At 34.8% G+C, this 15,587-nt stretch overlaps 1 protein-coding gene across 1 annotated transcript in view; it reads right to left on the reverse strand.

Annotated features, from left to right (window-relative positions):
* Positions 1-9,731: 9,731 nt before the first annotated feature.
* Positions 9,732-15,587, reverse strand: part of ETNK1 (ethanolamine kinase 1) — a 55,885-nt gene continuing 50,029 nt past the window's right edge. Inside the window, exon 8 of the mRNA XM_047787400.1 lies at positions 9,732-15,363. Coding sequence (XP_047643356.1) covers positions 15,291-15,363 — 73 coding nt within the window. The 3' untranslated portion in view covers positions 9,732-15,290. The remainder of the gene's footprint in view (positions 15,364-15,587) is intronic.

A 15,587-nucleotide genomic window follows, 5' to 3' on the forward strand; every position in this document is an offset into this window, starting at 1 on the left:
CACTGTAAGGTCTACGAAAACATACAGCCCAAGTGGCTGAGCTAATTATTACACCAAAGGCTCCATTTGTCACAGAGGTCAGCAGCTCCAAGCCCCACCTGAAACTGGCAGTCTTTCCTACCACTCACTGTATGGGTGGAAGTTATTCTTAGAGTGGAATGTGGTGCCTCTGGAATCCAAGCAGACCGATTAAGCATTGTGATTTCTTCTTTGTAGTCAAAATGCACAATATAACATTTTCTCATTTACTTTGGAGGGGAATGTCATATATTTCTGACCACTGGACTCCTAGAAACTTAAGAGGTAGGTGCAAGAATTTTGCTTTAAGTATTATCATGTATGTGTTTTACCAAGGCCTCGAGCATGCTAGCCACTGCCAGTTTATCTTGTCTCATCAGCAGAATGTCCTTGATGTAATGGATCAATATGATGTTCTAGGGAATGTCCAGATGGTCTAGATCTATTTGGACCACATTAAGGCAGAGAGTGAGAAAGTTAAGCACTTCCTGGAATAAAATTACAAGTTGTTTTTCCTTCCATGTAAATGAATACTGTCTCTGATTCTTTTTTGTTCCTCATGACTGAGATAGGAAAGAATGTATCTGTCCAGCCAATGACTGCAGACCATGTACATTAAGCTATAACCATGTCATTGTAAGCTATAATAACTAACTGCCTCAATGAGGATACCACACTGGCATGGCAGCCATGATCAGGATCACTACTTAGTGAAGCTGTAGTAGTCAACAGTCATTCTTAAAACCCATCTATTCTCTGCAGGGTCAAATTGGAGACTCATGGGTCCACCACTTCTGCATCCTTTAGATCTTTTAAAATTTTTAAAAAGTTTTATTGAAGTACAGTTCATTTACAAGATTGTGATAATTTCCACTGTATAACAAAGTGATTCAGTCATTCTCTTTCAGATTCTCTTCCCACATAGATTATCACAAAATACTGGGTAACGTTCTCTGTGCTTTATAGCAGGTCCCCACTCCACCATAAGTTTTTCAAAGCCTGTGAGTCTGTCTGTTCTGCAAAAAATTCATTTGCATCTTTTAAGATTTCATATATAAGTGATATCATAGGGTGTTTGTCTTTCACTGTCTAACTTCACTTAGTAGGATAGTTTCTAGGTCCATCCAGGTTGCTGCAAAAGCCATTATTTCATTCTTTTTATGGCTGAGTAATATTCCACTGCATATATGTACCACATTCTCTTTATCCATTCTTCTGTGGATGGACATTTATGTTGTTTCCATGCCTTGGCTAGTGCAAGTAGTGCTGCAATGAACATTGGGGCTGTATGTATCTTTTCAAATTATGGTTTTCTCTGGATAGATGCCCAGGAGTGGGATTGCTGGATCACATGGTAGTTCTATTTTTAGTTTTTTGAGGAACAGCCATACTATTTTCTATAGTGGTTGAACCAATTTACATTCCCACCAAAAGTGTAACCCTTTTCTCCATACCCTCTCCAGCAATTACTGTTTGTAGACTTTTTGGTGATGGCCATTCTGGCTGGTATCTCATAGTGATTTTGATTTGCATTTCTCTAATAATTAGTGAGGCTGAGCATCTTTTCATGTGTTTTTTGGCCATCTGTATGTCTTGTCCTTTAGATCTTTTTTTTGTCTTTTGTCTTTGTTGTTGTTGTTGTTGTTGTTGTTGCTATTTCTTGGGCCGCTCCCACGGCATATGGAGGTTCCCAGGCTAGGGGTTGAATCGGAGCTGTAGCCACCGGCCTACGCCAGAGCCACAGCAACGCGGGATCCGAGCCACATCTGCAACCTACACCACAGCTCACGGCAACGCCGGATCCTTAACCCACTGAGCAAGGGCAGGGACCGAACCCGAAACCTCATGGTTCCTAGTCAGATTCGTTAACCACTGCGCCACGACGGGAACTCCTTGTCCTTTAGATCTTAAAAAGTAGCTCTCATCTCCACAACCCTCCTAACTGTGCAATACTGAATTTGATTATTTTATTAGCTAGGGTGGGAGCAGTGTCAAGGTCATCATGTGGCCTTTCCCACCATGACTGCTTTTATCTCATACTGGCCAAGGACCCAACGTGAAAGTGACTCCAACTTCCAAACATATCAATTCCAGTTATTACTGGGAACTGGTAAATGATAACCAAAGATTTGTGGACCTGGCAGACCCAATATAGCAGATTTTGACAAGGACTCCATTTAAAGCCTGGCCTTTACTTGGTTCCACTCTAAGAGAGGGGTTATGATTTGATGATTCTGTCTCCAATTATCAATGCCAAGGTGGACTCTATGCCCAATGGACACAGGATATTCCTCTTTATTCAGTATATTGTCTCAAGGGGCATCAGTCCCTTTGAATTATGACTGAAAAATTATTTTAGTTCTACTTACTATGGCAATGCAGTGACCTTCCCCCTGAACATCATCTTTCCACTGTGCAACACTTTACCTCCAGTGTAAAGTGTTTGGCTGTTTCCAAAAAGATATGCTGAGATGACAAGGAAAAAGAACAGAAACTAAACTCTACTCAACCTATACAAAGACTAATGCTATATTCGCTCCCCCCAAGCTAGCTTTCATTTTTTATTGGAAAAAAAAAAAAGTAGGTAACATTAATACAAAAGAAAAGAACTCTGATCCTCTAACCAAGGAAGGAAGCTCACTGGCAAATATAGGCAACTGGTTACATTTTCTTTCTTGTTTATTTTTCTTTTTAGGTTATTTCAAAGCTGGAACTCAGAAATTTTTCTTAGCAGGGTTTGTTTTAAGTTCTTGTTAGGGATGTCACAAAGACAGCCTTTTACAAGGCACCTACACAGCCTTCTGCTTCCTTGTGGGAAAAAAACAAAAACAAAAACAAAAAACTGCAAGAAGCACAATGAAATGCTAAATTCTTTTCAAAGTGTTATAAAGAAGGAAAAAGAAAACAGTTTGAGTTAATTTTTAAAATGTGGTGTAGTGAGATTAAAAAGGCAATCTTTTATCAACTAATTACTAAACATATCACTTTTAAAGATACCAATTAATTTTCAACTATTAAGATTCACAACATAAAGAGTAGAGAAAGCCAACTAGAGAAAATGCAGTAGAAACTAGGAGGTCTGATTCATGATCCTATGTAGAATTAAAACAGCACAGTAAAAATACCTGATATGTCAGAATAGTTTTAGGCCGATTCCTCTTTTGTGATATTCTGGTTGGGTAAACGGAGCAGAGGAGATAATCCAGTGCAACTGCCAAATCTTCTGAAAAAAGTAGACTTTTTCTTGCATAAAAATTTATTAATGATGGCCACTTAAATTTTTTTTTAATCTGTATATAGACACAGAGACCTAGAATAGCCAAAGGGATCTTGAGAAAGAAAAAGAGAGCTGGAGGAATCTGATTCCATGACTTCAGTCTATATTACAAACTACAGTCATTAAAACAGTATGGTACTGGCATGATAACAGAAATATGATCAATGGAACAGGATTTAAAGCCCAGAAACAAACCCATGCTCTATGTCAATTAATCTACAACAAAGGAGGCAAGAATATGCAATGAGGAAAAGACAAGTCTCTTCATAAGTGGTGCTGGGGAAACTGAACAGGCACTTGTAAAAAGAAAGAAATTAGAACACTCTCTAACACCATACACAAAAATAATTCAAAATGGATTAAAGACCTATATGTAAGACCAGAGACTGCAAAACTCTTAGAGGAAAACATTCTGACACAAAGTGCAGTAATATCTTTTTGGATCTGTCTCCTAATAGTAATGGAAATAAAAACAAAAATAAACAAATAGTACCTAATCAAATTTAAAAACCTTTGCACAGCAAAGGAAACCATAAATAAAATGAAGGACAAGCTATAGAATGGGAGAAAATACAAAAAAAGGATTAATTTCCAAATAAACAGCTCATATGCTTAATATCAAAATAACCCCAAACAACCCAATCAAAAAATGGATAGATCTAAACAGACATTTCAAAAGATCCCCAGTAGCTCAGCAGGTTAAGAATCCAGCATTGTCACTACTGTGGCTTGAGTAACTGCTGTGGTGTGTGTCCAATCCCTGGCCCAGGAACTTCGCATGCCCCAGGTGTGGCCAAAATAAAAATAAATAATAAAAATTAAAAGTAAAGTTCCGGTATAAGCCATAATGCCTGGCTTGGGTTTTAATGACATTTATGTAATACTATGAGAAAAACTGAGATTTTTGACCAAAACTCATCTAGGGAGAAAAAAAAAATCTTTATTGCTTGTTTTAATGTTATGGACATCTATTTTCTAAAATACACACTGAGGGGGCTTGAAAAGCTGCTAGGGTGCTAGATTCCAAGAACACTGAATTATGGTCATCTCTATGAAACCAACAATGGTTAACAAAATATCTAAATCTGGACTCGACTAAATAAATTAGAACCAAGCCATGCAGAAATACATAAAAAATTTGAATGGATTTCTAACTTCTGAAGTAGTGAAGTACAGCTTTCCTAATGAAAAGGTTTTCAGGTATCATATCAACCCAGGAAAAGTTATTCTGGATAGCCATTTCCCAGGTTCAATTTTCCCCAAAATCAAACACTGCCTTTATATTTTCCTTATTTTTTTTTTTTTTGCTTGATTGGAAACATTTCTTAATTAGTCAATACTTTGATTCAATCATTTAACAAAGTCTCATTACATACCTAGCACTGTTTAAGGTCATGACACCATAAAGATAAATAAGGCTCATGTTGTTAAGGTTTTCTCAGGGAGGCAGACTCATAAATAGTCAATGATAATGAGGTAAGTCCTTGATACGAGGTGTTCCTGGGTACTGCAGTGAGGTAGGGGAAAGGGGCCAGAAGGGACAACTGGGCAGGCAGCGAGATGGCTTTCTGAAAGTGAGACTTTCAAAGTAGTTTGCACAGAGTCTCTAAAAGCTTTAACAAAGTTAAGGATTAACCTGGTCAAAAGCATAAGAAGCATGGCAATAAGCGCAAAGTTTTGAATAAGATGGATATGTTCCAAAACTATAAGCAGATGGGTATTGCTTTATCTGAAAATATAAGGCAGGAGGTGAGAAGAATTTGAAGCTGAAGAGAAGAGCTGAGACCAGACTAAGGAATCCTTCAGAAGTCTGCCTGTGGAGCCATTTTAAACAATCCTAAAGCCAACAAAAAGCATAAAATGTGAAAAACGGAAAAGAACATTTACAGTATGAGAGCTGCAACAAAAGGCAGAATGTCAACTTGTTCAACCTCAGCTGGGAATTCATGTCAGGGGACTCAAATTTTTCATCACCTGCACAGGCACATATCTGCAAATGGCAACAAAAGCACCCCAGGAATCAACTTTGGCATTATAGATACATTTCAGCAAGTACAAAAAATCACAAATATGAAATCCATTAATAATGAGGGTAAACTGTGTGTGTACACACACACACACGTGTTTGCATATATACACACATACACACATGTGTAACTGTGTATAACACCACACACTGACAACAGAGAATATACCTTAAGAATCAGGGAATATTGCCCAAAGTGAATCATATATCAAGTCAAAACATCAATAATTACCATAAAGTAGATATAACAACACTCTCTGATCAAAATGGAATAGATCAAGATATTAACAAAACCAAAATTAAAATGGTCCTTCCACCTAGAAATTAAGACTTTATATTAAACAAACTGGTGAAAAAAGGGAAAATATATACAAATTATACAGTTTCTGAAAAATAATTAAAACACCGCAAGTTAGAACATGTGGTATTTGTTGAAGGTAGTAATTAAAAATTTGAGTATAGCGAAGTTACATGCCTGCTAAAATAAAAGCCGATACTTTACAGAGCATCATAATGGAATTAAGAGTCTCTAAAACAAGGAGATCCTGTTGTGGCTCAGCAGATTAAAAATCCAACTAGTATCCATGAGGATCCAGGTTTGATCCCTGGCCTTGCTCAGTGGGTTAAAGGGTCTAGTGTTGCTGTGAGCTATGGTGTAGGTGGCAGACATGGCTCAGATCTGGTGTTGCTGTGGCTGTGGGCATAAGCAAACAGCTGCAGCTCTGATTCGACCCCTAGCCTGGTTAACTTCCATATGCTGTGAGTGCAGCCTTAGAAAGATAAAAAAAGCAAAACAAAAAGAGTTCCTACAATATATTAATCACAAATCAAAACCATTAGACTTACAAAGAAATAGAAAGATACGAAACATACTCAAAAGAAACCAAATCAATAGCTGGTTCCTGAGATAACCCACTGTTGAAACTTCATGGACAAGGATTTTTTAAGGAACTATGCTGAAGGATATAAAGACTATGCCCATATTGAATGAATAGAAAATTTAAAGAAATAGAAACCCTAAAAATAGTAAAATGGAAACTATAGAACTAAAAATAATATGCAAAATATTAAAAGTCACTGGATAGGCATAACAGCAGTTTGGATATTAGAGGGGAGGGAAGTGAAATAGAAAGCCAGACCAGTAGAGATAGTCCAATATGGAAAAGCGAGAAAACAAATATTGGAAAAATGATGAACAGAGCATTAGCGGCCTGTTGAACAATTTCAAATAGTCTAAACTGTGTGTAATTAGGGATGCAAAAAGAAAAGTGACTGGATCAGAATACTTGAAGAAATAATGGCTGAAGTTCCTCAAATTTGGTAAAAGACATACATTTACAGACTCAAAATGGTCAAAACCCCAGCAAGATGATAAATATAAAGGAAATCACATATAAATACATCGTAATCAAATTGGAGTTGATTAAATAGAGGTCTTGAAAGGAGTTAAAAAAATATAGCACACTACAGAGAAACATTCATTTGAATGATTACCAGCTCATCAGAAGTCAAAGTGTGTTCTTAGGAAAAGTAAGTATTGAGGGGTAATGAAGATTTATACATGCAGATTTCCCAAGGAATTTGCAAAAAGAAATAATATAGAAAGAAAGTAGTAAAGCGAAGGAAGTAAAGTATCAATAGATTTGAGAAAATATATATGGTAGTGCACTGAACTATTCCTGTGACTTTTCTAGTATTTCCAAGTTCTGTTGACTGATGGAATTTAGAAACAGTAAACACCTAACAACAAACATACCTGGCTCCCAGGTCTTAATTTCTAAATATTCTCTAAAAAAAAATTGTCAGGGTTCCTTGAAGAGACAGTTGAATTGAGGGTTGAGGCAGGCAAATTATAAGCCTAGTCCAGAACACTTCACGTTACCAGAAAAGGAGGTACTCAACAATGACACGGGCAATACTGAGAGAATACAACAGCGAACTTAAGGGAGCTCTCGATCACCAAGCTGGAAGAAAGTAAGCTATATAATGACTGTAATAGATTACAACCCACAGAATTAAATATCCCTGTGTCCTTACTGAAGTGGTTAGATAAATAAAATAAATGTAAATAAATGAAGGTACAACTGCTCCTTATAGTAAAAGTCCAATTTATGAATGCAGAAGGAATGAGGGAAATAGAAAATCAATATCATGCAAACACCACAATAATTACTACAGGCAAAAACTGCCAAAGGAGTTCCCATTGTGGCTCAGTGGTAACAAACCCAACCAGTGTCCATGAGGATTGAGTTCAATCCCGGCCTCACTCAGTGGGTTAAGGATCCCAGCGTTGCCATGAGCTATGGTGTAGGTCACAGACGTGGCGCAGATCTTGCATTACTGTGGCTGTGGCATAGGCTGGCAACTGCAGTTCAGATTTAACCCCTAGGCTGGGAACTTCCATTTGCCACACCTGTAGCCCTAAAAAGCAAAAAACAAAAAAACTGCCAGTGGATGCTATTATTGATAGAAAAAAAAACCCCTACATAGTTTAAAAGTATCCTCACCCACACAATACTTGACAATTAAAAAGAAAATGTGGCGTGAAAACAGAAAGACACTTTAATCATGTAACTTTGGTTAAAACCACCAGTAACACACATGTTAACACCTTATACCTCATATGGTACACTGAAAAGGGTATACTCCTATGGCATTCTTAGCAAAAGTACGTATCTGTATTATCGAAGTAAGGAAATAGTATGAAATAGGAGAGACAAGGAAGAACTCTTGAATTAGAAATTGGAAGTGTCAGTATAGACTCATATATTTCTAAAACACTGTTTATATATGAATATGAGAGTATGTGTGTATGTTTGTGTGCATTTCATTGCTCTACCACCTAAAAGGGCTTAGCATCAGTAATATCCCAGAAGCAATGAGCATCCTTAGTTCTACGATTCTAAATACTATTCCCCCCGAAAAGTATCAGACTCCTTGGGGAAAATAGCTGATTCCAGGGCTTGGGAGGGAAGTACAAAATTAGTCTTGTTTTACTAGAAAGTAGGAAGTACTCAAAAAATGTTGGGGTATAGCAAAAGGATATAGGAACCAGATATGAGGGGGTTCCCACAAGCCAAATCTCAAGACAACTTAACATTAATATAATCAGTAACAAATTGGAGTTCCCATTGTGGCTCTGCAGTAACAAACCTGACTAGTATCCATGAGGACATGGGTTCGATCCCTGGCCTCGCTCAGCAGGTTAAGGATCCAGCATTTCTATGAGCTGTAGTGTAGGTCACAGATGTAGCTTGGATCTGGCGTTGCTGCCATGGGTGGCAGTAAAAGGGAAACACATGAGGGATGTTGCTTGATAGTCTAGTGCTTAGGACTCAACGTTTTCACCGCTGGGGCCCAGGTTCAATCTCTGGTCTGGGAATTGAAATCCCACATTAAGGCACTTACATGCTGAGCGGACCCACCCAAAAAAAAAAAAAGGAAAAAAAAAGGAACGCAAAATAAACACGAGTATATACTTAAAAGATAGATAAATTAGATAACACATACAGACACAAGAAGACAATTCCTTACAGTAAAAGGCTGATATATAAGGAGCATGCAGCATAAGTAAGAATGACTATTTTGCAGCTATCATAATATGGTATTGCTAAATCAGGGAGAGGAGGACAAGGATATTTGATAAGGAGGAAACTACTTACATAATCTTAAAGTATCTCCCCACAGACCATTTATTAGTTACCACAGGGAAATAACTACACAGTGAAGATACAGAATAATACCTTGTTCAGGTGATCAAAATTAACATCAACAACGATTTCCAAGATGTGTTACCCTAATAAGAAGACATCACTTTTTAGTATTTTGGCTGGGAATTGGTAAACCCAAATTCCCAAATTGTAAAACATTCTATAAAACAAACACACACACACACACACACACACACACACGCACGCACACGCACTCCTATTTTCATTACGGAGAATTGATCTTCATGATAAACATTATCTGAAGGTAGAAATCATATCTTATCTTTCTATCTAGATCCACCACCTATTACATTACCTAAAAGTTAGAAAAGAGCTTAATAAACATTAGTTGAATGGATAGCCCCTGCCTAGACTGTCAGATGCTATGTCCGAAAGTATATTTATTCATCTGTTCCCAGCCTCGAGCACAGTGAAAACACATAGTGGTTAGAATAATGAATTTTCAAATTAGCTAAAACGGAATTTGCTCACAAGTTATATAATATTCTACATTCTCATCTCGACTGAACTTTCAAAAGTAAAATCTTACACAACTTTTTAACACTATATTATACAACCAGAGAATCAGGAATTGAAAGAGTCACTTCAAATATACAGAGTTATATACTAACATTGAAAAGTTTTGTTTTTCAACAAAAGGAAACCTACAAAATTAGGCTAAAGTGACAAGATTTATGGATACAAGCAGTTAGAACCCAATTTTATTGTTACAACCAATTTTTATTTACAGAATATAAATCTCTTCAAAAAGATACATTCCTTCATTTAATCAATGGTAAAAGGCCTTATTAAACAGAAATAAAGCCTAAACATCACTTACATTTAAACAGAAATACAGATTCATTAAAAGTTTATGAACATATAGCAAAAATGTATTTTTTAAGCAGTTACTTGAAACGAGGTTATTAATTTTTTTCACTGGAAACCCCATTTTAACCACAGAACAAATTTTATTTAAATTAACAGTAGTGAAAATGTAAAAATTAAATTTTAAACATGAAAATATGCAACAAAAGACAGGAAGTATCTTCATTACCAAACAAATTAACAAGTTCTTAGACACTCAGATACTTTCTGAGGCATATCAAAACACCTACATCAAACGCATTCATTTGAGAGGTATCAATACATTTTCAGTGCTGAGACTATCTGTAGCACTTACAGTATATACAGAGCAGCATTAAACTACTATGGTTCACATTTGATAAACACAAATTTAACCTTTATGCCACAATTTCCCAATTCAACATACAGCTAATGAAAAGACAATTATTCATTTTGTTTTTCCTTTCTTAAACTGATATGGACATCATCATTTAAGAATACAGAATAATGCCGGGTCTTCTTTCTTAAAATAATGGTACATTTTAAAATTCAAATATTTCATATTATGGGAATGTCATCCAGCTACACAAAGGCTCCTAACTACTGTAGAGTTTAAAAGCTTCCTCTTTGCAGATTTCACCAATTTATAGTTACCTTAGTAAACATAAGTAACGGGAAACTTCTTCAGGTTACTGAACAATAAAAATTTCAGTGTGTCACTACATAATTTAAGTAGCGGCACACCACAACCATGCAAATACTCGCATTTCCTCCACTGCTTTTGAGGTGTGTGTGTAGGGGGGGTCTTTTCCAGTTTACAGGAGCTTACACGGATACCATCAGGAGTCAATCTATCTCAAAGTTCCTTTGAGTTTTGAAATTTAATTAGTGGAACAATTCAAATCAGCCAGGCTTTTCTAACCCATCACTCATTCAAATATAACAGGTAATGTTTCCAATTTGTATAAACACCTTATAAGTATTTTGTTAAAATGATTAATGGTGTTTATTCCATCAATGGTATTTATACTCTTAGGGATTAAGAGTATTTTTCAGAGTAATTTTTTCATAACTAGAAAAGCCATAGGATACATAATGAACACATATTTTAACTTGCTGTTTGGTAACATCAGTAGCACAGTAAGTGCATTAAGTATAGGAAAGAAGAGAAAGAGATTTCAGGACAGAAACCTACTGAAAACTTGAATTCTGAATGCCTCAAACTCAAAAGGGTATTTTCTGTAAGTATTATCATTCTTTTTTCTATTCAAATAATTGAAATTGGTCAAATTATGACCCAGAAAGGAAAATTTTAGTGTAAAAACTGTTCAGAAAAGTCTATTATGTAATACATCTTATTTCAGTTTTCAAGTATTCAAGTGATGCAAACCAAGCATTTTCTTTTATAGCAATACATCTACAAACTAAGCTTCAAAGATGGGGAAAATTCATTTAAAATAACTGTTACACTTTCTGTCTCAAGACCTAACACTGTAATCACACAAGTGGTATGTAACAGAAAAAAAGTTGGTTCCATATAACTGTCTTTCTTAAAAAAAAAAAAAAAAAAAAAAACAGATCGCCTTAATATGTAACTAAGTTTCCAAAGACATTCTAAACCCTAATGAACTATGGAAGCAAAATCAATTTTGAAATAAAGATAAAGCTGCTTTACCACATACTTATAATAATTCATTTTCCTTTGTGCATAATAATCACTAATGTTTGCCTTTTGCGTAAAGTAGTGCAAGTTGTTGCCAATAACAAAACTCTGCTCCTAACATAAAGCACTGTTAACTTTGTCTATCAACTGAATGACTGACTAATATTAAAGGCTTAAGTCTGTACCACTTTGGAATGAAGTATAAAATGCTTATTAAGAGCAATTTAAAGCAGAAAGTCAAACTAATAGTTTTCTCATTTATACTATGAAGGAATTCAATACAGAAGGCTTTATGCAACATAAAACAGAAATATCCATACAATTGTAAAGGTGGAGGTTTATAACTTCTGAGTGTGTGTGTGTAGGGGGGGATTTTCCTTTAAATCTGAATACTTTTACAACATATTTATGAAATTAAAATATACATTTTTAGTTTAGCAAAAATGGAATTAGCAGTCATTAAAAGATTACTTCTGTCTTTTCTGTCTTTTACAACCTCATAATGAACAGCTTTATACTTAGAGAAGCCAAGGAGACATGCTTTAAGTTGAACTAGGAGCTATCATTTATCATCTCTCCTGTATATATGATACTTAAAATTCACATTGAGATATATAAAAATTCAAAGTTTTTTATAGAAAAAGGTCAACAACCTTGAAAATAGGAAAGGATAATACTTCAGTTTGCAATCATGAAACTTTAATTTGCTTTAGCTCAGAATCATGACTCAAAGAATGGTGTTCTAACACTATATTAATTTGCTGCTTGCAGGAATCTAACCTCCAAAAACTAATGACCAACAAAGAGTGAAAAAAGTCATATTAGGCACTGAGAGGCTAAATAAATAAGTACTGACATTAACAAAGATTGATGAACCCTATTTCTAGTTCCTCTTGTTACCCACTATGCAGCCAGATCTGTTGGCTATTTCCAGTCTAAAACCAAAGAGCTGGATCATTCCCTTACAGAAAAAATGTCTACGAAAGGGAAGAAACTGCAAAACAATACACAATCTCATATGCAAGATACAATTCACACTAATTTACAAATTTTTATTTACACTGTTTTATATACATTCCAGGCAGACCTAGTTGATGAGTTTTGTGCTCATATTGATTTCAAATGATCATGTGAACAGTTAATTTACTACCACATCTCTTTAATTCCCAGAAAAGTGGTGGTAGCATGGGGTTTTAGGAGGGATAAAAAAACAATTACTGGTCAGGTAAGATTACACAAGTATGCAAGGAATAAAGAAGAAAAAATGTGGAATTTTGCTTGTTAAAGCATCCAGGCCACTATGGTCTATTGACTAACAATGGGTAGACATGAATGCCACTTCTCTAACAATCATTTTCACATTTACAAAATGAGCTTACTACCAGTTGAGTTATTAGGTAAGGCATTCAAGTTTCTCAGCTTAACATAAAAAGGCAAAAGACATCTCAGCAAGCCACAGGGCAATTTTTAGAGAGATGTTTTCCCTTAAGAATCTCTTAAATAGTCAATAAAAGGCAAGCAATTTCAAATCCTGTCATTAGGCTGAAGCATGATCCCAAAAACCTGTACCAGAAGTGGGAGCATCATAATATCCAAAATCTAGCCTAAGAGTAGGGGAAATATCTTAAATATCTTATTTTGTTGCCAAGATCCATTACACCCAGGGCTGAAGTGAGAGCCTTTACTCCCCTGTACATTTACTTCTATGTGAATCTCTCTGAACTGCTTACAATAGTATCACAGCAGGCAGCTATGCACAATCTACCAGCAATGGCTCAGTGAATCTCTATTCAAAATAGTTTGAAGAATATGGAGTAGGGTAGAAAAATGATCTTCTCTCCTTCCAGTTCTCCAAAGATATATACTGTTGCACTTAAAGAATTGGAAAGCGAAAATAAAAATCAAGGGTATTACATATTCCTAGTTGTTCTAAGAAAATGTTCCAACAACAGATGAAAATTCCACCAAAAACAATTTTTCAAGTCCACTCTAAAGTTAAATAAAAAGCTACTGTTTAATTGGTTCCTTTCATTTAATTAGGTAAAATTCTACTGATCCTATAGTAATATGGTTTATAAAAAGAGAAGTGAACATTTGTAACACTGGGGAGGTAGAAAACAAATCTTAGTTATAGATACAGATTTTAAGACTCTATTCATGTAACTAGAATTTACCATTTAAAATGGCCTGTATTTCTATTTACTTTACTAGCTTTAAACATCTTGAGACAATCCAAGTATTTTAAAGCACTTATCTGAGAATATGTCATTTGGAATAATACATCAGATTCCCCAGAAGATTTCTCAGAGGATAAATGTGTAGTTGCATATTCTGAATATGCAGATCCATTAAGCCAACTTTGTACATGGGCACTTATGTGACCAAAGTGCAAAGCTTGTCAGACTAATTTTCTAAGTAACGTTAACCATGACTGCTCAACCCACACAGCAGTCTTCAATACTTGAAGTCTGCTTATCTATTCCAAAGATCTAAGTTCCTTCCAAATAATAACTGTCATCCTCTTACTTCCAAACAAACAAAAAATCAAAAGAAATCAAAACAAAAGCCCTCCTACCATGCATATTTTTGCTTAATTCACATTGTTGTATCAGGTTTAAATGTACAAGATTGATGTTATAAATGTTCCTTATTTAACTCTTTAAACCACCTCAACTTATTTCTCTGAAGAAGAAATTTCAGATTATTTCATTATCAAGAAATTATCTGCTATCATTCTAAAGACATGGAACCAAACTAAAATATAAAACCAAAATGTAATGCATGAATCTGGAGTGGTAAAAAAGAATTAACCTAAATACATTTTCTGTTGCCAAGTATGATAAGCTTCTATTTTTGTCTTAAAAATTAGCAATTGTTCTACTAGCTACTATGTAATAACAGACAAGACAGCTTAACAAGTAAAACAAAACTTTTGGTGAGAAACTATTTGATATAGTAAAATGTTAAAAGCAAACTGTAACTTAAAATGACTATATATATGAAAACATTATTTAATGCAGATTTTGGTAACATAAAATCATCATATATCTATTCCAGGATTATACAGTAAATATCAATATTTATACTGCCAGACTATGCAGGAAGAGGGGAATGTAATTCTAAGATATGTTCCCCCTCAAAAAAAAAAAAAAAAAAGTTTTCCAATACTTCAAAAAGATGTACCACTAGCACAGACCATGAATTTATTTCACTCTCCTAAACAGATATTTTTCTATGAATATTCTAAGTTATCTAAACCAATGTCTGGCATTACAAGAGTAAATGATTCATTTTACTTAGTGTGTCAGAATAAAAGGGTTACACTAAACATCCAAAATGTTTACTAAAATTAATCTTATTAAAGTAAAACCTTAAAAAAAATTTCTCTGGAAAATTTTCATTGCTTACACTCAACAAACAGATGAAATGGATAAAAGCAATCACAGAATCATGTTAAATTTATAATAAATAATTTACATACAACATAGATTAAATTATCAAAGAATTAAACTGACATATTTATACCTTTTTGCTGATTTAACAAACTGCTAACCCACCATATACTGAGAGCAGTAGGTATATTTCTTGACATCAGTCAGACTATTTAAAAAATAAACTAGTTGTTTAGAGGCATAATTTGTGAAGCAAGATAACCAAATTAAAAGAATTTCAACAAATATTGGCTTTTTGGAATTTCTTAAAAGATTCACACATATTGTTCAGCCACTTGAGAATAATTAAATGTCTTCTTTACTCAGGCACTTTTAATGCAGTAACCTCAGGCTTCATTTTAAAGTATTGGTTAAAACGAACAATTGCATACCTAGTGAGAAAAGAGAGTAACAAAAGAATTAGAACTAAAAATCTCAATCCTTCCTTTATTTCCACTCACCTTTCTAAGCTGATTTTTTTTTAAGTTTTCGAAGGACACATTTTTAGTATATTGCACCACCTACTGGACACTTTTCTAATACTGAGAGCATCCGAGAAATCACACCAGATTTTCTTGCACCCCAGTTATTAAATATATGCAATCTTTGTAACATT

Source organism: Phacochoerus africanus, chromosome 7 (assembly GCF_016906955.1).
Source record: "Phacochoerus africanus isolate WHEZ1 chromosome 7, ROS_Pafr_v1, whole genome shotgun sequence".
Classification (NCBI taxonomy): domain Eukaryota; kingdom Metazoa; phylum Chordata; class Mammalia; order Artiodactyla; family Suidae; genus Phacochoerus; species Phacochoerus africanus.